The 26,260-nt window shown below is 36.1% G+C and overlaps 1 protein-coding gene across 13 annotated transcripts in view; it reads right to left on the bottom strand.

Moving 5' to 3' along the window:
• Nucleotides 1-1,009: 1,009 nt before the first annotated feature.
• MLLT10 (MLLT10 histone lysine methyltransferase DOT1L cofactor) overlaps nt 1,010-26,260 on the bottom strand; it is a 224,957-nt gene continuing 199,706 nt past the window's right edge. For 12 of the 13 annotated variants that reach the window (XM_078075209.1, XM_078075205.1, XM_078075208.1 and 9 more), the window contains 9 exons: nt 17,861-17,978; nt 16,453-16,525; nt 13,565-13,719; nt 11,272-11,460; nt 10,757-10,845; nt 10,259-10,620; nt 9,127-9,223; nt 4,031-4,240; nt 1,010-1,735 (listed from right to left, as the gene is read on the bottom strand). In XM_078075209.1, the coding sequence (XP_077931335.1) occupies nt 1,691-1,735; nt 4,031-4,240; nt 9,127-9,223; nt 10,259-10,620; nt 10,757-10,845; nt 11,272-11,460; nt 13,565-13,719; nt 16,453-16,525; nt 17,861-17,978 (1,338 nt within the window). In that variant the 3' untranslated portion in view covers nt 1,010-1,690. Of the gene's footprint in view, nt 1,736-4,030; nt 4,241-9,126; nt 9,224-10,258; nt 10,621-10,756; nt 10,846-11,271; nt 11,461-13,564; nt 13,720-16,452; nt 16,526-17,860; nt 17,979-26,260 lie in introns of those variants that run through there. The other variant, XM_078075214.1, reaches the window with a different exon arrangement.

Here is a 26,260-nt window from a genome sequence, read left to right as displayed (position 1 = left end):
TTTTCTTTAATACATGTGGAATTTTACATCTAGGTAAAATAACAACACATTCAAAATTTACCATTTATACAAATTGTTACAGAATAACAACCAGTGGGTTAAATAAGTAAAATAAACCACACCGATTTTTTTAATTATCTACAAAAGATTTGACTTTCTTTAAAATTCCCCTGAACATATAAAAATAAATTAATTTTACTTTTCAATTAAATCTACCAATTAGAAATATTACAAATCAAAATATCAATGTTATCTTATGAATTTTTCACAATACAAAACAGATTCACAAAACCTTATTTACAGAAATGAGGTAAGAACTGTGCAATGTTTAACCAAGAGACATATTGCAGAATTAACATGTTCTTCCAGCTAAGTACACAGTGGAGGTCTAATTACAGCTGGGTCTTTTCCACTAATAATTCACGCATTTAAGAACAGTTCAATGATTACATCCCCAATTGTTCAATTTATACTCTGCCATACTGTCACACCAGGAGTGTGGCTACCCAAAGTATAAGGACTGTAAATACAAATTTCACCTGTTTCAGGAACTGTAGTTGTTTTGTTTGAAATCACTGTCAGTAAATGGGAAGTTGTTTAAAAAAAAAAAAAAATCTTACCAAATCCACTCATTTTCCTTGTGACTCATTAGTGGATAAATACCCAGGTAATAGTTTTGCCTGAGCTATCTACAGTGGCATAGAAAGTTTTTAATAAAGGCAGAACCATGGGGAAGGCTGCTGGTGCAACAAGGACTATTCCTACTACGTACGTACAAGGACTGACGATAGTGCAAGCTCAGCTGTCTAGAGCCATTTCAACACAATGGAGGTACTAATAGGCACTTGATTCAGGCCAAACCCTACCAGCAGTTTCCAGAGCGGCCCCTCTTTCTGAAAGAAATCTTTCGCTTTGAATTGATCTGGTTCCCCCAGCAGCCTTAGAACTCACTTAACTCAAAATATGAGTAGTTACTTTAAAATATGAGTAGGTCTTAGCACTTTATTAAAAAAAAAAAAGTATTTAGCAAAAGAAAATTACCTTTAGCAGAAGCAGACATTACATCCTAACTTGATTACCAAAACTGGCCAAATCCCATTATAAAGAAATTTTTATAACAAAGATTGCCAAGTACCAGTTGATGACCTATTAATTTGCAATACTTAACCAATAAAACTCCAATAGACAATATTGGACAGTTCCTTAAAATCTGCCTTAAGATCTGACTCACAGAGCGAGCATACTATAACCCAAACAAAAGATTGTACTTCATATTCTAACTTGTACAACAAAATCAAAGTTTATAAATGGAACAAGTCTTTAGTTTTGCTGTTCGTCTCTCCAATTTATAACAAAATTAGTTGTGCACCAACTATATTAAATTCCTCTTAGGTTGATAAATTCATTGCATGTAAATTATTTCATTGACAAAAGTTAGTTATTAAATTTTTTTTTTCAAAGTTCAAAAAAATCTGGGTTGAGGGATGGGGGATATATGGGAATTCCATTTCAGTGCAACAAAGCAACAAGAAAATTAATCAAAGCCTTACAAGCAAGTCCTTGTGGCAATTAATCCTTTGTTGTGCAGTTCACTTCTTGTCGCATTTCTTCATGGGTGTAGGAGGGCTGCAACGGCAGCCAGATGAAGTGCTAGAGCAGCAGGTGAGGCAATCCAGAGGTTTCTCAAGTGTCAACTTTTCTCTTGAGTGACAGGCCCAGTTTTATCACTAAGTCTCTGCAGTTAAACAAAATCAAAGGCATTAGGTAAATGAATGCGTGGCCCACACTTGTGGTAATCGTCTCTTAAATTGGAATTATAACGGAGATAAAAGGTGGTATATATGGCGATTTCATTTGTTTCTACAAGTTGGCATGACTACTTTTCAGCACAATATAAAGACATGAGTTTACTGGTAAACATTATCAGTTGCTTTATATTAACTTCAGCAGTATACGAAGACAGAAGGGCCCATCTGAAAGGACAGAACTCATAGAGAATGGATGTAGAAATCATCCCCCAAATTGACTTGTCCACAGTAGTAATTATGTAGTATTGGGGAAAATGAATTTTTATGCACTAACAAAGTCATGGGTTCTGATCCCACATGTGCCATTTGTCCCTTAAGCTTTAACCTCTTTGAGTCTGCTTTTACTGATCTATAAAAAAAATTTTAAAGTCCCTCAAGACTGAAATCACATATACTATTGTTATCTAACAAAGATGCCTGGCACACAGTGGGGTACTCATAAATATTATTTCCCAGCCTTGTTTTTCTCCCATTAGGTACTTAATCGTGCTTACTTCTTTTCTTATTTATTATTGTAGTTTTCCATTAAAAAACACATTCCATACTATATCACTCAGGAGAAGGTAGCTTGTAAAAATACCTCGTTTTATTAAGCATCACTTTATTACATTTTCCCCCAAACTGAAGGTTGGTGGCAATCTTGTGTCAAGCAAGTCTATTGGTACTACTTTTCCAACAGCATTTGATCAATTCTTATCTCTATGTCACATGTTAGTCATTCTTGTAATATTTCAAACTCTTTCATTATTATATTTGTTACAGGGATCTATGATTAGTGATTACAACTCACTGAAAGCTCAGATGATGGTTAGCATTTTTTTTTAGCAATAAAAAGCATTTTTAAATTAAGGTATGTGCTTTGTTTCTTTAGACATAATGCTATCGCACACTTGACAGATTACAGTATAATGTAAACGTAATTTTTATATGCACTGGGAAACAAAAACATTCATCTGACTCACTTTATTACAATATTTACTTTATTGCAGTAGTGTGGACCTGAATCCGCACTATCTCCAAGGTATGCCTGTAGTTTGCTTTTTAACGCAAGAAAAAATTTGAAAAAGAGGAAAAAACGGTATAAAAAAATCCCTAAATTAATACAGACTCATGGAAATTTCCCACATCTGTAAAACACTGGAGAGGTGACTAGGTTTATGATAGCAACAGGAGTATTCACAATTAGGAAGTTAGAGACAGTGGGGCAAACAAAGGCATTGAAGAGTTGATGAAAACCAATTAATCCTGCATTTTGAACCAACTCTTGTTACTCAATACAAACTAAAGTTTCTGAAGACTAACAGCACAGTAAACAGCAAGCTTTCAAAGTAATGGGAAATAGCAAACATTGTGACTTTTCACACTGTGATTTGCCAAGTCTCCCACCTCATTCTTTCCCTTCTTCCTTTTCCTGACGTCCAGTCTCCATTCTATATCCCAATATCCTTCTCTGCCCTGAACTCGAATTTAGGGGAAACACTTATACTCCAGTAAAGTAGACCTAATTGAAGAGGAGAATTAATAGAAAGAAACAGCCTTAAAATGTGCGCTCCTATATGTACAGTACACTGTTCCTGCATCCATTTTTAATTTACCTTAACTGGTACACTGAAAAGGTAAAAGGCTATCGCTTAAATGAAATTAATAAATTTAAATTCCATTACAAATATCATTATGATTCACTTTTCTTTTCAAAATTAATCTGGCAGAGTAACTGGAGTGCCCTAAAATTTATATATTAATTTCATTATAAATATGATTCAGTTTTACAAAGTACTTTAAAGCAAAGTAATAAAAATATTCCAAAATTATCTAGACTGGTTCTATAATTAAACAAATTAACTGAACAAAAGTTCATCAAAAAGTACCAACTATTATCTTTTGAATGGACTGTCCCATACCACTTACTATAACTAAAATACATTTTCATTTCCAATTTGGTGAATTATAAAACGTCCTTCAAACCATATGCACAAATTTAAACTAATGTACTTAGGGGATATATAAATTGGCTTGGGTCCTTCATGTTTACAATATCCAGCTGCTGAAACAACTGGTTTTAAGAAGAAATTATCAGGGGAATATATATATATATATATATATATTTTTTTTTTTTTTTTTTTGAAATAAGAGAGAAAAGCTAAAGAGACAGTCATCTCTGATTAATCAATAAAATTCTTTTTATTATTTCCCTAGATTAATAATAAAGCAAAGATACTTACCGTTACTTTCTGGCTTGCGTTATCGCCATGGATGGTGAGGAACGGGTTGGTGGTGGCTGGGTGAAGTGGCGGCGCCTGAGGACCTGCAAGTAGGTTGTTAATCGGGATCTGTGTTGGCCCGGGGATCTGGAGCTGCTGTAGTTCAGGTGGGTGGTGCTGCTGGTGGTGATGCTGTTGCATTAACTGATACAGAAGGGCCTGATGTTGTTCCTTTGGTAAAAACATGTGGGAGAAGATGAGTTCCCAGTCACAGAATTCAGCAGTCAGTAAAGCCTGACTTTTCTATTTTCTTCTTTACTTTAATATTAGATATTTAAATATAAGTCACATTTATACTACTAAGAAAGAAAACAAGTTATCTTATCTGGAAAAATATAGTGCACTAGATAATAACCATCTATTATAAAATGTCAATATCACTAGTGAATGGCTTATTTTCAAAACAGAGCAAACAAATATAGGAGACCTCTATTCAAATTGGGTTATCCATGATAATTAAGGGCAACGGCAACTTAGAAGTCACAAGTTATCTGAATCTGACTTTAGAATGTGGGCCATTCTCATTCCCAATTCTGGGAACATAAAAATAACTTTTAAAGTTCTCATTCATGCCAACAAAGAGTGCTTCGTTGGTGTAGTTATGAGACTATTCTTTGCAGCAAGTATGTATTTGATTTCTTGAGTGTTTACTATGTGCCAGGCACTGTTCTGAGACATATGAGTGGGGAAAAAAATCTCTGCCCTTCTGTGCTCAGCCTGAGGGGAAGACAGAGAGACCAACAAAAATGTTAGGATATGATTATTGGTAAGGATCAGGGTAAACAGCAATGTGTGGGTGACAGTATGGGGGGTGGAAATCTCAGATAGGTCAGGGTGGTTCTCACTCAAACAAAGACTTGGAGGCAAGGAGGGAATTCGCTATATGGATATGGGGAAAGGGAAGAGATTTCTAGGAAGAAGGAACAGCCAGTGCTAAGGGACTATGTGGGAGCATATCCAGTGTGATCAAGGAATATCAAGGAGACCAGGGGCAGGCTGGGGACAAGTGAACAAGTAGGAGACAAGGGGAGAATGCGGGCCTCATGGTGGTGGGCCGTGAGCACTTTGGCTTTTACTCAAAGTAATACGGGAAACCAGGGGAAGGTTTTAAGCTGAGGAGTGACACAATCTTACTTGGGACTTCTGGATGGATTCAGTGTGAGGCGTCAGATGAGAGTGAAGGATGACTGCAAGGTTTTGGGCTTGAGCAACTATAAATCGGTGTTGCCTTTGGCAGAGGTAGGCAAAACTACGTGTGGAGCAGATTTGTTGCAGATTAGCAGTTCAGTTTTGGACATGTTATGCTTGAAATGTCTTATTAAAATATCTAAGTGGAGATATCAAGAAAGCAGTTGGATACAGAAGTTTGAAATTCCAGAAACAGGCCTGGGCTGAAGATGTAACATCCGCACATATTTAAAGCTGGACTGGAGAATGATAATCGAAGCTCTATGACTGGAGGAGATCACTAAAATGCTAGGTTACTCTGAAAGTGAGAGGTTGAGGGGAAGAGAGGAATGAATGGTTATGCAGGAAGAACACCGCGGTAATGTGGGCTCCTGAAGGCTAAGGGAAGAAAGTGTTTCAAGGAGGAGGGAGTGATCAACTCTGTCAAATGCTTTTGCCAGATCAAGTAAGAAGAACAACAACTGTCTACTGGACTTAGCAGTATGAAGGCCATCTGGGAGAAGACAGCAAGCAGAAAAACAGGGTAGCAGTTGGTGGGGGGAGGAGGGTCAAGCAAGGGTTTTTCTTAAGATGGGAGAAGTCAGGATGACTTAGAAGAAAATGCGCTGCTTATAAACGAACAAAGTTCACCCCACAATCTTGGCTGACAAAGAAAAGACAGAATTTAAACAACTTCAGTTCTTGTGGTCTCTGAGCAACAATGTGTGCTAAAACCCCCTTAATGAACCATGTTCTAGAAATGAGTCATCTACATGTACTATTACTAATAATAATCTTGATTAAGAGGAAGGACCCCAAATAAACAGAATTTTAGTACTTCGTATTAAGATGAGAGATAAGAAAACAAGATCACATTTTAGTGTAAGCATTAAAGAATTTATATACAGTCTATCTTTATACCATTGTAAGAACAGTAACTGAAAACAATGATCCACAATCAAAATTAGTATTTTCAATATATTTTTGACTAAAGCAAAAAAATGGGCACATACATTTTATTTACTTATATATAAAAATTTTATTTTTTTAAAGATTATTTATTTTGGGGGGGGAGAGACCTAGAGAGAGAGCATGAGCAGAGAGGAGGGGTGGGGGGGAGAAGCAGACTCCCCACTGAGCAGAGAGCCCAATGCGAGGCCCAATCCCAGCACTCTGGGATCTTGACCTGAGCCAAAGGCAGACGCTTAACCAACCGAGCCACCCAGGCACCCTAAAGGTTTTTTTAAGTAATTTCTACACCCAACGTGGGGCTCCACCTCACAACCCCAAGATCAGGAGTCGCACACTCCACCGACTGAGCCAGCCAGGCACTCCGGGTAAATACTTAGAAAGAAATTACAAACAAAGGCTGAAACTCTGAGCTAATTAAATAGTGCATTTTCCAAGTAGTCTAACTCAACGAAGTACGCTAGGGAAATGGAGCTGGAGAGAGTTGCACAAATACATCAACCCATCTGGCTTTAAGTTTATGACTGCACAAAGCCAGCCAGAATGTCTCTGCATGTGAGCCACACACTTCCAATCTTTTTTTTTTTTTTTAAAGATTTTATTTTTAGGTAAATCTCTACACCCCACATGGGGCTCGAACTTACAACCCCAAGAGTCGCACGCTCTACTAAATGAACCAGCCAGGTTAGTCAATTCTTCCTCTCTTCTCCAAGATACCTAATTCCACATTTTTTTCTCTCATCTGACCACCAATATTCTTAGCCCCCTCAGCTGATGCCTTTCTTTTTTTTTTTAAGATTTTGTTTATTTATTTGAGAAAGAGAGAGAGCACAAGCAGGGGGAGGGACAAAGGGAGAGGGGGAAGCAGACGCCCGACTGAGCAGGAAGCCCGATCGAAGTGGGACTCAATCCCAGGACCCTGAGATCATGAACTGAGCTGAAGGCAGATGCTTAACCAACGGAGCCACCCAGGTGCCCCTGATGCCCTTAATTCTAATTTTAAAAATTGAAAACATTGAAAGTGGGTTTCCTCAAACTCCTGTCATAAAAACCCTCTGACAGCTGCTCTGCCTGCCCTCTTCATACAGTGGGATGCTGCTCGCCACTCCCCTCCCTCTCCGTCCCTCTGAAGAACTTTGCTGCTGTCATCCTTCCCCTCTCCTGCTCCCACCAACATATACATATGCTGTCATATTCAAAGTGAATAGAAACTTCCCCCTTAGACCATGTCTTTTTCCATTAGCTGCTCATTTCTCTGCTTTTTTAGAGTGAAGTGTCTGGAGCTACCAATATTCCATCTTCACTTCTTCTCCTGTCATTTTCTTTGGAACCATTCGAGGAGGTTTTTACTTCTCACCACAATTGTCAAAACCTCCAGACAGCCAAATTCAACGGTCAATTTACTTGTCCTCCCAGAAGCATTTTTATACAGCCGAGTCCTTCCTTTGTTGATACACTTGCTTCACATGGAGCCAAGGACACCACTCTCAGTTCCTCTCTTAACTCACTGGTCACTTTTTTCCCACATCCTCTACTAGGATTGCGTTCCTCTTCCAGGATATCCAGGGCTCAGTCCTCAGACATTAGTCCTCATTCCCTACTGATCTCATAAAATCTTGTAAATCTAAGTATCATACATGCAGCGATGACCCCAAATGTGTATTTCAACTGAATCCTTTTCCGGGACTCCAGACTCACACAACTGTCTGGTCTACATCTCACTTGAACATCTAAATAGACATCTCCACCTTAGTACGTCTGTAACAGAACTGCTTTCTCTCCAAAACCGGCTGTTCCTCCAGGTCCTCCAAATCTCAGTAAAATTCAACATCCCATTGTTTAAAACAGGACTCTTCTTTACCTTCAACATCTGACAAACAAGTCTTGTTGGTTTTATCTTCAAAATACACAATCCCAGATGGTTTTCCCCCACATTGATCCTGCTATTTAAGATACCACATCTTCTACCTGGACTACTCCAATAGCCTCCCTGTTTCTCCTTTTGCTACTATCTCCCCTCCCAACACATACAATTTCCCATACAACAACTAAGTTAATCTTTAAAAAATGTGAATTGTTATCATGTCACTATTCTGTTCAAATCTTCCAACTAATTATTTAAAATAACCCTGAAAGAAAAAGTGAGGATATATGAAACAAGATTTTTAAAGTTGAGGTAATTATTAAAACTAGTATACTATATACTATTTTGATACATTTGAAAGTTTCCACAATAGAAAACTTAAAAAAAAAATCACTAATGGCTTTTCACCATATGCAAAATCTAAATTTCCTGCCACAGACAGCCAAACAAGGCCCACCCGTGACTTTCTCTCCCCTGCACCAGCCTCTCCCTTATTCTGCAGTCATGCCGGCCTTCTTTCCAGTACTCAAAACAAACACATGCGGTCTTGTTCAATGCTGCTCTTCCATTCATTCCCCCGTGTCGAAAATGCACATTCCTTCAACTTTTATTCAGGTCTGTGTTCAAAAGTCACCTACTCAAAGAGGAAAGACTCTGCTATCTAAAATGAGGCCCCCGTCCCACTGTTCCTCTATCCCTTTATCCTCCCCCTCATTTTTCTTTTCAGTGCCGATCACTACACCCACACATTTGTTTATTGTCCACCTCCACTGTCGGAATGAAACCCCATGAAAATACAAAGTCTTATTCAGCACCACATTACCAGAGTCTACAAGAGCCTCACAGTGTATGTTCTAAAATTTGTAAATGAATCAATATAATGTCACTATAGGTATCGCGGACTATACTAAATGGCAAGACAAACTATTTTTGGGGCTATGCATCCGATAATGCTATTTCACAAAATGGGTAAGTCTGTACCCATGCTGAATGCCTATTACAGCCTAGAACACTTGCTCCTAATAAAAATCAAATATTATCAAAAGGAAGAACTTACTGGCGTGAGCTGTTGAGAATTTAACAACTGCTGAAATTGTTGTTGGTGAAGAAATATTTGTCTTTGCTGGTCAGAAAGTAATCCTAGTCCTGAGGCACTGAAAAACGATTAAAATTCTTACTTTCTACTATATATCTTTAATGTTTCTTAAAATGTAAAATGAAAAACAACTTTTCAATTTGGTGTTTAATGAGTTAACAAGTCAAATCTTTAAATATAATACTTTCTGATAACAATCACGTACAAATTTCTTTTTTCTCTCTCGTGTATATACAGGTAAATAAGAATTCATATTGTCAAGAAATGTTTTGTTTTCCTTTTTATTATAAACCAAGAAGGCACTCAGTACTTTATGGAATAGAAATTTAAATGTGTTTATAACACGCACGTAATAATTTTTAATTATTTGAGGATAATTTAACCCACACTAAATAGCATATATGTAGAACAAGGAAAAATCTCATCTACTAATTGACTTTACCTAACCTTTTTTAATGGTCCCAATGGAGAGTAAAATTAAACACCAAAGAAAAGGGAGCCAGAAAAATAGTTTACTAGTATCCACTGCAAATCCATTTAAAACGATTTATTCCTCAAATGTATGTTCAGTAACAACATGGCTTTAGTCCCCTTATTTTGAACAAACAGTCAAATGAAACTCCAGTACCATGAAACAGTTTCACTCACAGGAAATTCAAGATAATTTGATCTAGGCCTACATCCTATATCAAAATCTTTAATTATAAAACTAGCAAAATTGCATAGCTGAATTTTAAGAAATCAATATTCATTCATATGCGATCGTCATTACAATATTTTCTTCAAAATTTATGATACATGAAGGCAATATACAAGGGGAGATAACACAGATCAAGAATGAAATTTTAAGCACATAACATATTTAATGCTTTATTACTAAAAGTGATTTAATTTTGTTTTAATCTGAATTACTTAAATTTCAAAAATAAATGGCTCTCAGAATAATACACTTAATCTAGAAGTTTGCTAGATTTTCATTTCTTGTTGATTCATCTACAAGAAGCCCATTAAAAACCCCAATTTGAAAGCATGGACAATGCTGGTACTATACGTTGCACTAAAGAACCCAAAATCTATTACGTGCGTTTCTTACCTGTTAGTCAGTGTAGCTGGCATTGGATGTGTTGCATTAGGTGGTACAGTTGTGTGGGTGAGGGGGGTAGGGTTCTGGGATATTGTGACAGGGGTCTGAATAACCCCATTTAAAGCTCCTACAATGCCATTAATTGCCAGTTGGTTACCTGGCAAAGCTCCAATTATTCCACCCACTCCAGGCACTGTAGGAATGGTGGATGTTACAGTCTGCATTCCACTAGCCAGGGCCCCCACTGTCACACCATTGACCTGCTGAACTCCACTAACGCCGGAGCCAGGCTGAGCTGGACTCTGCCCAGCAGGAGGTGGGGTAGAAAGAGCAGAAGAGCTGCTGGTGCTTTGTCCACTGGAGGTTAAGTCCTAACGTAAGAAAGAATAGGAACTTAAGTTAGAAAGAACACAGCAAAACTGTTTAAAATCATCTTAAACCTTTTAATGTGATATACTATTGTTCGTAAGAAAAACATAGAAATGAAACTAACCACACCGAAATTACCTGATTTAATACAGGAAGAGAATTATCAGGTAAAAAGCTGTTTCCTAGATGAGGGCTCTTACTGCTGTTCAAGGAATCAGTGGTAGGAGCTAGAATAATAAAAGACAAAAAGAAGCCTATTTACCCTGTTAAATGACATTATGTGTAAGATTAAAGGCTTATCTAAAAGCTTATCTTGAAGCCCACATTAAAAACACTTAAATATTAAGTCTTGCTATGCCTAATACCAGTTTAAAGGGAAAAATCTATAACTCTATTGAATACTATGGCTTTAAATCAATAAAGAGATCATTACGCATTTAAATAACTATTATAATTAAATTACGTACTAAAGAAGTTAGAGCAAATTCAAGTTGATCACTTAACAGATTCTTCATGTTCTTTGAAAATAACCTATCATTCCTTTTCTACTTCTTCATATAACTGGTAACCAGTTATTATTCACTTATTATGAAAAAGATACTGAAAGTCGATCCTACTTTCCTTAGATATGCAATAAGTATTTTCACACTTACCATTCTGTGCTGAAAATGCATGCATTTGATGAGATGGACTAGGATTTGTTGTTATTGTTGGAAAAGGCACTGAGAGCTGTGCATTCAATAACTGAAGACGTTCCTTTTTGGCTGTCAAGTTTTTAATCTGCTCTTCCAATCTCCGATTTTCAACTTGAAGTTGGTGTAATGACTTTAGCATTCCTAAAACTAGCAAACATTTGGATGGTTTTAATAAAGACAAGTTCCCACACAGGACTAAGTATTTTAGAGACCGAAGTGTCAGTAACTTTAAAAATAAGTTAAAATAGGAAAGTAGAAATTCTGTAAAGCATCCTCAAATTACTAGGTTTTATTTCTAAATTTATACATAGATATAAATAGACCACAATATATTATGTGTATATATAAGCATAAAGGGATACTGTTCCTAGATGTACCTTCTGGGAACTTTGTTACCACCTATCAAAAAAACCCACCCATCTGGTCTAGGTAGTTTCCATTCTCAAAGAAAAATGATGACATCTTATTTTCACCAAAATAAAAACCTAATTAAAAATTCAAAGTGCCTGCCATAATTTTTCATTAAAATCATATTTAAAATGGGAAAGAATCACACCAGTAGCCTTCACCACAATAAAGGCACAAGTTTCTGTGTGCTGCTTGGCTAAGCTAAGCGTGTCACCAGACCCAGGGTGAGAAGCCTCCCAGCCCCAGCGCTCGGCATGCTGATCCACACATCCGCCAGCAGGGAGCAGTGTGCACGCACCACAACCCCCACTCCCAGCTCCCAGAGAAAAGCCGATCGTCTGCGAGCAGGCGGTTTCTGTCCTGCCTCATCACCTCAAATACAGTTTCAATTCCTTCCACAACTCAGACCTCTCAACTGACAACACTGAGTAGTTATGCCAGGGTGACGGACACTTTAAAAGTTCTACGTACACATAGTAAAAAAAGTTGTATTTGTTTAACATGCCCTCAGGGCCTTTAAAAGACACAAGTGTAGTGGTACAGACATATATGGTCATTTCCCAAGGATTTAACTTTTATCCCTCCTCTTCAAGATGCTACAAAGAAACCCTCAGTGTACCCAAATGAGATGCAATAAGACTAAGCTAAACCTGTCCTCCAGCTATCATGTTTAAAGGATTATCCTGGCATGAATTTCCTCACAATTAGCATTTTTCCGTCAAGGCACCATTCATAAAACAAAACAAAACAAAACAAAACAACACACACACAAAAAAACGAAAATATCAATTTACAGCACTTGTCTACTAACAATAAGCAAAATGTTTTGTTTTGATACAATAAAGCAGTAAAAGCCTACATCCTAAAACGATAAAAACTATTTTTTCCCTAAAAATGTATATCCTTAACATGAGGCCACTTCCCCAGCTAACTGCCACTTATAGTAACTTTGCTTTTTTAGCATTTTTCACCCAGGATCCTCCCTAATACTTAACACTGAAAAATACTAAATATGTATATAAAATACATATATTACATAATTTAATAAATAATACAAAATATATATAAATTTAGTAATTCTTATTTTCTCATCCAAATTATAAAATTAAGAAGACGGTTGAATGTATTTGACTATAAGCATTTTTATTTTTACTTTTTTCAAAATTATTTCTAGGGGGAGAGAAGGAGAAGGAGAGGGAGAGAGAATCTCAAGCAGACTCCCCAATGAGCGAGGAGCCTGACGTGGGGCTCGATCTCACGACCCTGAGATCATGACCTGAGCTGAAACCAAGAGTTGGACACTCAATGGCCTGAGCCACCCAGGCTCCCCTGACTAAATGCATTTTTTTAAAATGAATTCTCCAGAGGTAAGCCAAGTTTTCTTCAAACAATTAAGCTAAGATATAACTCATGTATTTTAGTAAAATTTAAAAATTGGTAAGAACAAAGTACCAATATTAAAATAATTCAAAACAGTAACAATAACCACTGAACAGATCAGTGCTTACTATGAGCTAGGCAATGTTCTTCACAGTTTTTATGCCATTTAATACTCAAAACAACACTATGATACAGGTACATTATTATTCCCAGTCTACAAATGGGAGCTAATGCACACATTAAGAAACTTGCCCAAGATCCTATCATTAATAACAGGTAAAGATAAGATTCAAATCCAGTGGTAAAACTGTAGAATCTGTTCTATTAAACCATTACACTACATTTTCTTGCCGTATTTTATAAAACATATTTTGTAATTTCACTGCTACTGATAAAGTGTGACTGCCACATCTATCCATCTGTCTGTCCGTCCATCTTTTAAAGACATGAAAAGAATACTTACTGTCACTAGGAGTACCCTGTTCTAATAAAAACTGCTGTCCTTCACTCCACTGTCTCTCCAAAAGCTGTTCTATGCTGGCTGCTACTGGAGGCAGATTTTCCAAACTGCTGTTGACCGGTTGATCATAGCGAATTTGTAAACTGCTTACAGGAGATCTGTTGAAAATATTAATTTTCAGGTTAAAGAGAAAGAGGGTGCATTCACATTTCTTACCTTATGCTGACCCTTTCCCTGTAAGTCTTCTAACTCCAGGATGCCTATGCTGGAAGAATGATAAAACCATAATCCACCCTAAAACTGAGTAATTACCATTCTTCCTCCCCAAATTATAAAATCAGGGGAATAGCTGGCTATACTCAGTAATTAAAAACCACTAGAAAATATAAACACCCCCCCCAATAATCTCTGAAATAGGCTGTAAAAGAACTGATACAGCTTTAGACAAAAGGGGGAAAGATAGTATTAGAAAACTTTAAAATAATTAGCCAGAAGAGAAGAGTTCCACCATTCTGCTTTAATATATAAAATATCAGAGTAACATTGTACAATTATAATGTAGAAAACATTTTAATTTACAACCAACAGAATCTCAAATACCAGTAAAAAGAAATTTTTAATAATTTTGAAGGAGCCTTTTGTTATAAAATAAAAAATACGGATTTTCTAGTATTTACAGGATTAAGGAGCATTAGCAAGACCACAGTAATTTTTATTTGAACCCTTTATACAAATTTTTCTAAAATGCCTTGGATCTGTACTTCAAGTGGTACTAACTTAATCAAAAGTCTTCCAAAACAAATATTACTTATATTAAGATGAACATGTAATGTTCTCTCATCCATTTTTTGTTTTAAATTAGTAAAGGTGGTCACTTCTGCTCTCCAGCCTCCACACTAACACAATACATTAGTAAAGGGCTTTAGCCTTTCCAAAGTGTTTCCACATAATTATCTCATATGATCTTTGTAACAACCTACTGAGAAGTCAAAACCTGGCTTATTGGGTCCATTTCTATATGAGGAAACACGATGCAGTTTTAGTGACTTGGGCAAAGACACGCTGCTGGTAAAGGGCAGAGCTGGGCGCAGCTCGGGTCTTCTAACAATCCACTAGTGTTCTGCCACTGCCTCAGTGTGCTTCTTTACCAAATCTCTTTCAACAAGTTAAACAAATGAGGTTTTTTTATTCTACACGTGAACATCACGTGCTCCATACAGTTGACCATCCTCTCCAAATAGTACATTATGCTAGGAGAATTTAGGTTATTACATTTCAGGCTGTTTTTAAAGGGTAATATAAAGTTGGAAATATATGCTATAATTCGGTAAAATTTTTTGTTTTAAATGTTTTATCCACTTAGCTAATGAAAAACTAAGAACTATGCTAAGCAAAATAGCACTGAGGGATGTTGCAAAATTTCTGGGTAGCTTCCAGGATATTTTAAGTTTAAGAATGGAACACAGAAATGCTTCCTCCACTAAACATATGAGCAAAAGCCCATTAGTTTTCTTCTTCAAAAAGTGGAATAAAATAGTACAGAAATAATCACAGCATAAAGTTATAGATTAGGTCAGTTGATGTTATCAGTGTGTGCTTCAGATTCCTAGTTGAAAAAGAAGGAATATTTCATTTCCTCCAGAGTTCAATTAGGAAAAATAATACTACTTTTAGGTCACCCAGGAATTTTATAGGAAAAGACTCTACTGGATGTACCACTAGAAAATAGCAAAATTAGAGGTTACTGATGTTCCTTAAGACATTACCAATATATCAGCAATATAACAACAGATATTCATGGTATCCTCGCATAAAAATCTTTATTTTTAATAGAATTTTTAAGTTCCCATAGCTGAAAAATGTTCATTTCCCACAGTTGAAAAAAGACTCCAGAATGGGCTTTTACCTACTTCTGTTCTCCATTCTCACCCAGTCTAACCATGCTTGAGGCAGAGTTTACAAAATTAGAAAGCAGAGAGAAAACAAACTGAAAGAAGATATAGAAGTTGAAAGTAGAATACAATTAATAAAAAGAGAGCCACAGCCTAAAGTTCCATCGTTTTCTATAAATTGATACAATATTCCCTTCTGCCATACTCCCCCACTGAGAACAGAAGATGTGGGGCACTTAGACTGTGCTCAGAGAAATTCAACCCTTTCCATAGAACTCTGGTAAGAACTCTGCTAACAGGAATAACCTTACATACATTACGCAAGGTACCTAGATTCTACCATATAGTATCTACGACCATTTCAAAGAACAATGTAATAATTTGTTATACTTAGATTCAATTTTAGGAACTAGAGGGATTTTTTTTTCCCAAAGGTTTTTTTTTTCTTAGTAATCTCTACACCTAATGTGGCACTCCAATTTACGAACCCCAAGATCAAGAGTTGAATGCTCTTCTGACTGAGCCAACCAGGTGCCTCAAGAACTAGAGGGATTTTAGAAATGAGCCCCAAGAACTAGGAACTAGAGATGAAAGGGTTAAGTGCACTGCCCACAACAGAGCTAAAACTGGAACCCAAAGTTGAAAGCCTTGAGTCTTGTTGCTTTAAGAGGTTTAAAGACTATTTCATGACCAAAAAGAATGAGCCAAATTAATGTACTTAATAGTACCAGCAGCTAAATATACAAATGATAAAAACAAGAGAGTTGAAACCGACTGGAAATCTAAGAAAAGGGATGTCTTCTTAAAAGCTTAGAAATCTAACCATGTGTTTAATATTCAAATTAATTTAGAATCATTTTTCTTGACAGTCCAGACATGCTTCTTATCTACAGAATGCTTTTACAGCCTCACAAATGTACGCTCTAATAGGAGATAAAGAAGTTTCCAAATCTCAAAATGTTTCCTTTGCCGACACTCTGCAGAGTAAATAATGCTTACCGTGGTGAGAGACTTCCTCGGGGTGAGCTTCCTCTGCCAACAAGGCTGCGGCTATTGTCTCCAAGATCTTGATCTGCAGTGTAAATATTTCATAGCTGATAAAGTGACTCTCACTAGATAAGAGGTTTTAAGCTCTTGCCCTGATTTTTCCTAAAACATACATAAAACCTTTACCACTATCTTTGCAGTTACTACGAAAGTAGAAGATCTAGTATGTTGCTAGTTCAGAATTGCTGAACTGTGGCATGTAAGGCGTTGTCCCTACACGTTTTTGTGGGTGTAGAAGGCCATGGATTATGTTCCGTTCTTTCATTCCTTTCAATTTTACAGCACAGAAGCGTGGTTTGCATTTGCAGTACCCTCCCCTCAGCCACTTTTAATTTCTACGGTTAAAGTAATGAATCACAGCTGTGGACAGCTAATCTGTATGCTTATCACAGCAAATCCTTATGCTTTGTATTTTTTAACACTTTGCATCCCAAGACAAGTCATAAAATGCATAATGTATTACACAGCCACACACCATAACTAAAATTATATATATTACATGGATCCTCACACCAAGAATAAAATTAAACATTAAAAATTTAAGTTGACAAAAACAAGTAGGAATATTCTGTACTTAGAAAGGAAAAAATTAATTTCTTCAAAATAATTCTTAGGTAACACCGAATATCTCTGCTTGAAAAGTAACTTGTATTTCTCCTACAGTCAGTTCCTTCTAAAAGCACCCTATCTGGCCTCTTTCAAGATTGTCCTCCCCTTATTCTGAGTCAGGTAACCTCTGACCCTTAAAGGGTAAAGACATGACTGATCCATTCTTGGTGAACTGCTAAACCCATTCCCTTCCCCCAAACAGGCATGACTACTTGGACATGTCAACAATCCTTAAGGATGGAATGAAACAAAGCAAATCCAGTGGCTCATTAAAACAGTACAAGAGGCAAATGCTACAAAATGTCAACTGGTAAAAATTCACAGGATTACTAAACACTGTAGAAATTCTCTAACAGGATTTTTTTTAACCAAGTTTGTGTAATGCAATTTCATGAATTATGCAAATAAAGGTTTAGGCTATTCACAGAAAAGCCCAGTGTTATGTTACTTTCATTGCACAGAACTGAGAACTGAACACATCAATCACAAAAGTCACAGGAGACATTGTTGCATTCCTGCCTGCTGATGGCTCTGCTTAAACATTTACATTTCAGACAGTAAAAAAAGCACATCACTATTTTGCAGCACAGCGCACTATTTACTTCCAACTGTGACTCTTTTGGTTAAGGTGGGGGGGTTGCAGCACAATCCTATATTAACCACACCTTTAGACTTTTCAAATAAAATGAGCCAATGGTGGGGGTGGGGGAATTACATTGGGGCAAGAATTTAAAAATTCTTGAAAACTTACCTGTTTGATTATTTTCAGACTGAACTATAAGAGCTGCCATTGATGAACTTGGATTTAATCTACTGCCATACATATGAGATGGTGCCTGACTAAGAGAAGATCCAGATAGGGTATTTGCCTAAATGAAAAGAATTACAAAGATAAATGAATTATACTTGAAAATATCTTAATGTTTTTCCCCCTAATAGACCTAGCAACTATTTTTTCCAACCTAAAAATATAAGCAAACATTCCTGACTTTCTGAAGAGCAAATTTCATTCTTACTTGTTTTACCATTCCAACATTTCAATTTTTGAAAAGTCACATAATTCCAAATTAAAAAAAAAATGAAGACTGGCACAAGGTTATGCTTGCTTTAATTTCAGAATATCTACTCACTAACAAAACCCAACGGCATGGTAACCATGTGAACATATGACTAATTATTTAATCTTATTAAACCATTTACAAAATAAGGGCAGGTAGACAACAGATGTCTAACAAATGCTTCAGTCTCTTACATCACAGGCTGGTGAAGGAGGTCAAAAGGTCCAATTTCTACTTTTACTATTTTAACTATACAGAGCTATATTTCCATTGCTTAACTCTGTCATTAGTAAAACCTGCACACTATTCTGTTACTTCCTATTTTGATAGACTTGGAAGCCTGCTGCTTTTTCTGTTTTGTTTTGTTTTTATTTTAAAAGAAAGCAAACAGGCATCACAAGTATGTTTTCTATACAATGCAGAGCTCAACGAATCACAGCTTTGCCCTGACCCCATATAAGGCACTGTCTTTTTGGCAGGAAGCCAGTTCCACTAACTGGAGAGCTGGTCCAAAGTTTGTAATTCATTCATGTTGCTAACCACAATTCTGAAGGCCTCTACTGGGACTTGTGCCAAACAAGCGAAAATGAACCCTTAAACAGATGAAGCTAAGGAGGCTGGCCAAAGTCTTGCGTAATCCAATGTAATAAAAATGCCTTCTTTGATGTGAATACTTTCTCCCACTTTCTAAGAATATTATAACCTTAAAATGTGGCATTTTGAGAGCAAATCTCTTGTACACAAAATACTGTTACTCAAAGAAGGCTATTACTAGTCTGAAATACTTTTCAGATTTAACAGAACCACAAATCTTTAAAGTAGACTTCATATTCTTTTTCATGAGTGAAATCAACTTAAGCTTTATAAAAATGAAATCACTGTACAGTTATATCAGAACAGAATTCTGGAAAATAATTTCAAAGGATTGAAGCACTTCTAATATAAAGAAACTGAGTAACAGCAAAAACAAAAGATGGGGGACACACCAACATGTACAACTGCACACAAGAGACCAAGACAACACAGTGGTTATAATGAGCAAAATATTACAGAAAATAAACTATGTTTCTGGAAAGACTCAGACCCTGACATTATATATGGCCTCTAGCCAACTTACTGGGCATGAAAATTGGACTTTACAATTCACAGAAATACTCTGTGATGTAGAATCCTGCCCTTGTTTTTCCGTTGTTTCAAAGGGTATATTTTCTAGCTCATTCTTTCATGTCTAAGTTTAATTGGTGAATTTTTGGTTTCATTTTTCCTCTTCTTAAAGATGTGTACAGAAAGTAAGTTTGTACTATTTGGGGCGCCTGAGTGGCTCAGTTGGTTGGCAACTGCCTTCAGCTCGGGTCATGATCCTAGAGTCCCAGGATCAAGTCCCACATCGGGCTCCCTGCTCAGCAGGGAGTCTGCTTCTCCCTCTGACCCTCCCCCCTCTCGTGCTCTCTCTCTCTCATTCTCTAACAAATAAATAAAATCTTTAAAAAAAAAAAAAAAGTAAATTTGTACTATAAAGTCTTGTTTAACAATCCATTAGCCCTCAGTAAAAGGTAAGGCATAATTTTAACCTCAAGATCATACTAGATACCATGTATTTAGTAGTACAGCATACTAAAATACACAATTCATAAACAGAAATATACTTAAGATTTTTTTACATCTCCAGAAGTCAACTACCTGGAAATCTTGGCTACTCGCAAAATAACTTAAGGTAAGAAAAATTACCAAACAGACAAACAGAAAGACCAGATGTTACCAGTCCCATGTGTAAACATCTCAGATACCATATACTTAAAAATACCCTTTGCAGAACCAATTTGCTCTTACTCTAGATATAATTCTAAAAAGATCAGCTAATCATATAAAAGATTAGAAGTAGAAAATTAATTAGAGGAATAAAAGTCAGTTCTTGAGACACTTGTTGGCAGCAGAAATCAACAGCTAACAGTATTAAGAAGAAAGAGAAAAATATGAGCAAGAGTGAAAGCATGTTCCAGAGTGCTGCAGCGGTGGTGCTCAAAGAACATGGACATTTAAATGCCTTAGCATCTGTATCTCAGCCTTCTGACTCTCCTTTTTCATGCAGTCATCTATAATGGTTGAAACATAACTAATATTGTACCAGTTGGACCACTTTTTTAGTTCCAATTATCAGTTTTATGAGCTGTCTTAGTCTCTTGATAAGAATCAAAAGATCCTACTCCTCAGAAAAACACTTTTTCAGGAAGGGCTCTTTCTGCAAGGGCTTTATATTTATCCTTATTAGCTTCACATTTTTTGATGTAGTCTTCAAATTATCTTAGTTATTCTATCACACATTAGCCCACCATACTAAAAGATCAAAATGCAAAGCAGTACTGCATAATAACTGATTTGCATAATGACTATCATCAAGAAGAAGCTAAATCATCTTTAGCATAATTCCAAAAAAGGTAAGTATTATTTTACAAAGGTGCCAGGCAAAAGTAAAATTAGTAATAAAATAAAAACCTAAAATAGGAATATATTCTTCATTATCCTAAATGACCAATTTCCCAAATTCCCTGAATGAGTAAAAATTATCTGGTAGTTTGTTTTTTAAAAATTATTGCATTTATTGAAACCAGAAACTTTGGAAAGAGATTAAAAGTTATTAATTTTAGGGGCGCCTGGGTGGCTCAGTCGTTAAGCGTCTGCCTTCGGCTCAGGTCATGATCCCAGGGTCCTGGGATCGAGCCCCATATCGGGCTCCCTGCTCCGCGGGAAGCCTGCTTCTCCCTCTCCCACTCCCCCTGCTTGTGTTCCCTCTCTCACTGTGTCTCTCTCTGTCAAATAAATAAAAAATCTTTAAAAAAAAAAAAGTTATTAATTTTATCAGGTAGCATTTTGTGGTGTATTAAAACATCTAAACCACTCTACATTAAAACTCAAGTCATTAATACATTTTAAGTGGTAACATGAGTTAATAAAGAATCCACAAATGTCTGACACTGCTTAGCCAATACTTCTGAAATGATGTTTAGAATGGTTAATGTTGGGAACCCATGATAACTCTGTTGCCACCTCAGGGCCAAGAACCCCCCACCAGTTTAGTGAAAAGATTTACAACTACTTAGTAGCAATGAAGAAGGGTAAATGAGAATGGCGTTGGGGGGGGTGACTCACTGAGGAAAGCATACACATAATGTCAGACATTTTATAGACTCAAAACTTTCTGTGAACTCTACTACTTTTGCAACTTTTCTATATACATCTATAATTAATTTAAAATAAGAAGTTAAAAGAAAAAATGATTATAGGGGCATCTGGGCAGCTCAGTTGGTCAAGCTTCTGACTTTGGCTCAGGTCATGATCTCAGGGTCCTGGGATCGAGCCCCGCGTCAGGCTCCTCCCTCAGCGGGGAGTCTGCTTGTCCCTCTGCCTCTCCCTGCTGTACTCTCTCTCTCAAATAAAAATAAAATCTTTAAAAAAAAAGATTATAAAACAAACTGGTTACTTAACTTCATGGTGTCCCATTGAAATCATATCATCTACTCAACATGTGAAAACAGGTGTTAGGTTAGATCAAGATAAAAATATTTAATAAATATTGTAAGTTCATATTGCCATAATAAACTTCTAATATATATCTTAGACTTTTTTTTCCCTTCTCTAGATTAATAATTGAAAGGAACCACTTCCACTCAAGATGTTATATGACACTTATTCTAATACTTTAGTAACGCCTAAGAGAAGTATTAATTATTTTACAAGATGGACCCAAAGGCAAGTAGAGTAAGAATAAATTGAATAATTATTCAATTATTGAGGTAAATTTAAGCCACTTTGAAAAAAAAATGTGTTTAGGTGACTGAGTCCAACAACCCTCAGCAAATTTAGAATAAGTTATTATGCTAAAACATCTAGAAAGATATGCAGGTCTCTACCATGGCAGTATTCAAATTCAAAGCAAATCAAGGAAATTTAGTGTTTCCTAAGTAGATTCACAGACCATATTAAAATATTAACAAGGTTAAAATGACATTTCAGCTTGAAATTTCCCCTGTTGATAACAGTTCACTCCTATATTCTGCTTATGACCATAGAGAAGTTTTTAAAAGAACTCTAGTTGTAAAGTAACTCTACCAAATCCCTAGGCACTTGGCCCCTTCTAAAAGAGTTAGTTGTGTAGGAAAAAAGTCAGGCTAATGCCCACTCAGTTATTTGAATATCAGACTTAAAAGTGGATGTTTTCATTTAGGGTTTTTTTTTCTCCCTAATGTTGGTAAAGGCAGAATAATACAGAATAAACAACAAAAATTAAGTTTGAGAGAACAGAACCTATAAAAACTTCACCTTTGTAAGGTATCACAGCAATATATCATCTAGAGGTGGATATGAACCTTCATACATTTCTTAAATGCACAATTAACCTGTCAATAAACACTGAAGTCAAACAAGCTCTAAAACACAGTGGAGCTGCTTCTTCAAGCGTTCCAACCCTGCATATGATTTAAAAATACATTCTTCCAAAATCTTGTCAGACTCACTAAACTGAATATTACTTTTAAAATTTTCAGTTTCATATATATTCTTAGAAGAAAAAACTTTTCATCATCACTGTATCTGCCATAAATCAAGCTCTCTCACCTCGGGCAAGGTGCTAACCCCCTCTCTGTCTTCAATTCCCATGGGTAAAAATGGAACTAATAATAGCATCTACCTCATAAGAATACTGCGAGAATTAACTGAGCTAGTATATAGGGCTTATAAAGAGATCTTGCTACATGGTAAGCATTCAATTTTAGCTTATTTTAAAAATTCTTTCATACACTATTATGACTTCCATATTTTCCATCAACATCATTAGAGAATATCATTTATCAATTATATTTTGATATTAATACAGCTATATTTCAAAGATTAAAACCTATTTCCTTGAGAAAAACTAGATAGTATGTCTCATTATGCAATGATATTTTAATCTATGTATTCTATAATAACACAGCAATACTGCAAATATAATGCAGGGATTCAAATATTTTAATGATAATTTATATATTTTTTCAATTTGCAAACACAATTTGACTAGAAAAGTTTCCAGGAAAAATTAGAGAACAATGGAAAGTTTCATATATTCTTCAACTCAATTCAAACTTTGCACTATGAAACATATTCTGATAACAGACCCCATTTCTGTGTCAGCTCCCACCAGTAAGGCTTTAATACTCAGCGTGTGATGAGAGATGAAACCAAGTGTGAACAACTTTCAGGTCCCATGAGTAGGCTGACTGTTAAAGCTGTCAGGTTCAATTGCATCATTCCACATTATTCAATGCCCCAAACTGCTCCCTAATTGTTAGGAGCTTAACGTATTCAAAACCATTGTTTAGGCTAATGCTGAAATGCCCCACAATTGAGTTTCTATAAAGTAGTGGGAGGGATTAAATTGTTGTTAAACCACCACTGAACACTCATGATTGGACAACAGAACTGTATAGAATAACCAACCAATCCTAAGCAGGTTTCCTAATTGGTTAATACCTAATCAATATATCACCCATCTTTTGTGGAAAAAATTAAGTCCCCTAGGACCAAAGCAGCTATTGAAATAATTTAAGAACTGGAAAGACCTCAGTCAACAGCTGAACCTAAAATGGCTAAATTTCATCTATCTATGTTAACATGGAATTATATATTTTAACAGAAAAATTTTTAATACTATTTTTAGTAAGGGAAATGCTTCTGTACAATTTGTCTCACTGGTAAACAGGCTGTTTCTGTGACAGCTGAAACTAAGAGTCCTATAATAATTTTAACATCAGTATAATAACCATTAAATCCAAAGTACTTTATGGTCTACAAAGTACTTATTCTCATTTGAACTTTGTAACATACCGGTCCTCATAGCAGGTAGGACAGGTATTTAAAGTACTCGATTTTACACACACAATAAGTTGACACCCACAAATTAAAAAGATCTGCTCAGTCACACTAGTGAGTAGCAATGCTCCTGGAAAACAGGATTTCTGACTCAAATTTCTGCTATTTGGCATTGTGTCACACAAATGGACACAGTAAAATTCCTAACAGTGTTTTTCAAAGAGATACCTCTTGACACACAGGCACATCACTGGGAAATTCATTTTTATAGTAATGATTAGTAAACCAGAGACCAGACTCCAGAGTCAGACTGCCTTGTTTCGAAACTTAGTTCCACCACTTACTTACTAGACATGTGATGTTACATAGTTACTTAACCTCTTGATCACCCAATAGTAAGTGACATTACAAACAAAGCACTCATACAAACTTATTTTGCTCAGAATGTTAACATCCTTAAAATTACAAGTCATTATGAAATTATTTAAAACATAAAAGATGAAACTTTTCATTCTGACCAATCAAGTCAGAGATCCTCTGAAGTCAGGTCTATCTGCCTGGGAAACTGAACCATTTTTTCAAATAGAATGGAAGTACAGACATCATCTGAAAGGAAATTGAGGACTACTACATCTAAGACAACGCCCTACACACACACACACACACACACACACACACACACACACAGTTGAGGACTACTACATCTAAGACAATGCCCTACACACACACACACACACACACCCCTGAGGACTACTACATCTAAGACAACGCCCTACACACACACACACACACACACACACACACAGTTGAGGACTACTACATCTAAGACAATGCCCTACACACACACACACACACACACCCCTGAGGACTACTACATCTAAGACAACGCCCTACACACACACACACACACACACACACACACACACACACACACCGCCGAAAGTTATCATATTGGAAAATGAAGTAGTCAAAACTGACTGAAGTAAAAGTCTCACAGAAATGTGCAAAACATTAGTCATCAAATTAACTATACATTAAAAATACTTAAACACCTGCAATTACTAATTATCACATAAATAAACCTTGAAAGTTCCTTCATTTAAATTACTTTTAGGGGCGCCTGGGTGGCTCAGATGGTTAAACGTCTGCCTTCGGCTCAGGTCATGATCCCAGGGTCCTGGGATCGAGCCCTGCATCGGGCTCCCTGCTTGGCGGGGAGCCTGCTTCTCCCTCTCCCTCTATTGTTCCCCCTGCTTGTGCTCTCTCGCTCTATCAAATAAATAAATAAATAAAATCTTTTTTAAAAAAAATAATAAATTACTTTTAAATTTATTTTTTATAATAGTAACAGAGTAAACAAGGAACCAGATTATCTACATGAAGACGGTGCCCAAAAGCAAAACCCAGAATGCAGAAAATAATGTAATACAACCATTTTTCATTACTTTCAGTTTTAAATTCTTCTATTAAGGGAATCATCCTTCAAACAAAAGCACCTGAATTTTCCCAAAAGACAAACAGAATGAATGCAGAACTAGGAGACAGAGTGGAATTGGAAAGGCAAAATGAAAAATTAATGATACACCTACAGAAACTAATTTATACCTCTACTCATGACACAAGGGCAGAGCACATCATTTAAAAAAAAAAAAAAATCACATGGACAGTAGTTCTGTCTTCTAATAATGTTAAGAAACTATTAACTATATTGCTGTTATCTGTGAAAGAATAATTATTCTAAAAAAAATATATCAAATAAAAGGGTTTAACACTGAAGAACATGAAACTAAGTTATCAAACATTTTTTCAAGGTTTTTTCTAATTAGAGCTGCTAAGCATCAATTTTTTCCCTACAATTTTACAAGTGTCTCCTTTTCCCCCCCATTAAAAGCACAATTCTGTTCTCAGTTTTTAATTTCTATTAAGCTCTTCCTGATCTTACCTCCCTGACCACTTTCCAGGGAACAATTCTTAAGACAGCAAATAAGTCCAACAAGAGGCCTGTCTATCTTACTTAAAAAACCAAGGCCAGAAAGATCAAGAATGACCTCTGGATTTTCATCCTGCTGGCACCAAGCCAGTCACAAAAAACTACTACTTTCATTAAGTTTTTGGGGGGACAGTAAGGGAGACAAAACATTATTCAAATTTAACATTTCCATTCTCTGATTTATATTTTTTAAATATTTGCTTGCTGGTGTGATGGTTTTCTTAATAATTGTAACAAGATGTCTATAATTACATTTTAA

The sequence above is a fragment of the Halichoerus grypus genome, chromosome 6 (genome assembly GCF_964656455.1).
Source record: "Halichoerus grypus chromosome 6, mHalGry1.hap1.1, whole genome shotgun sequence".
Taxonomy (NCBI): Eukaryota; Metazoa; Chordata; class Mammalia; order Carnivora; family Phocidae; genus Halichoerus; species Halichoerus grypus.
This window is presented reverse-complemented; position numbering and strand designations above follow the sequence as displayed.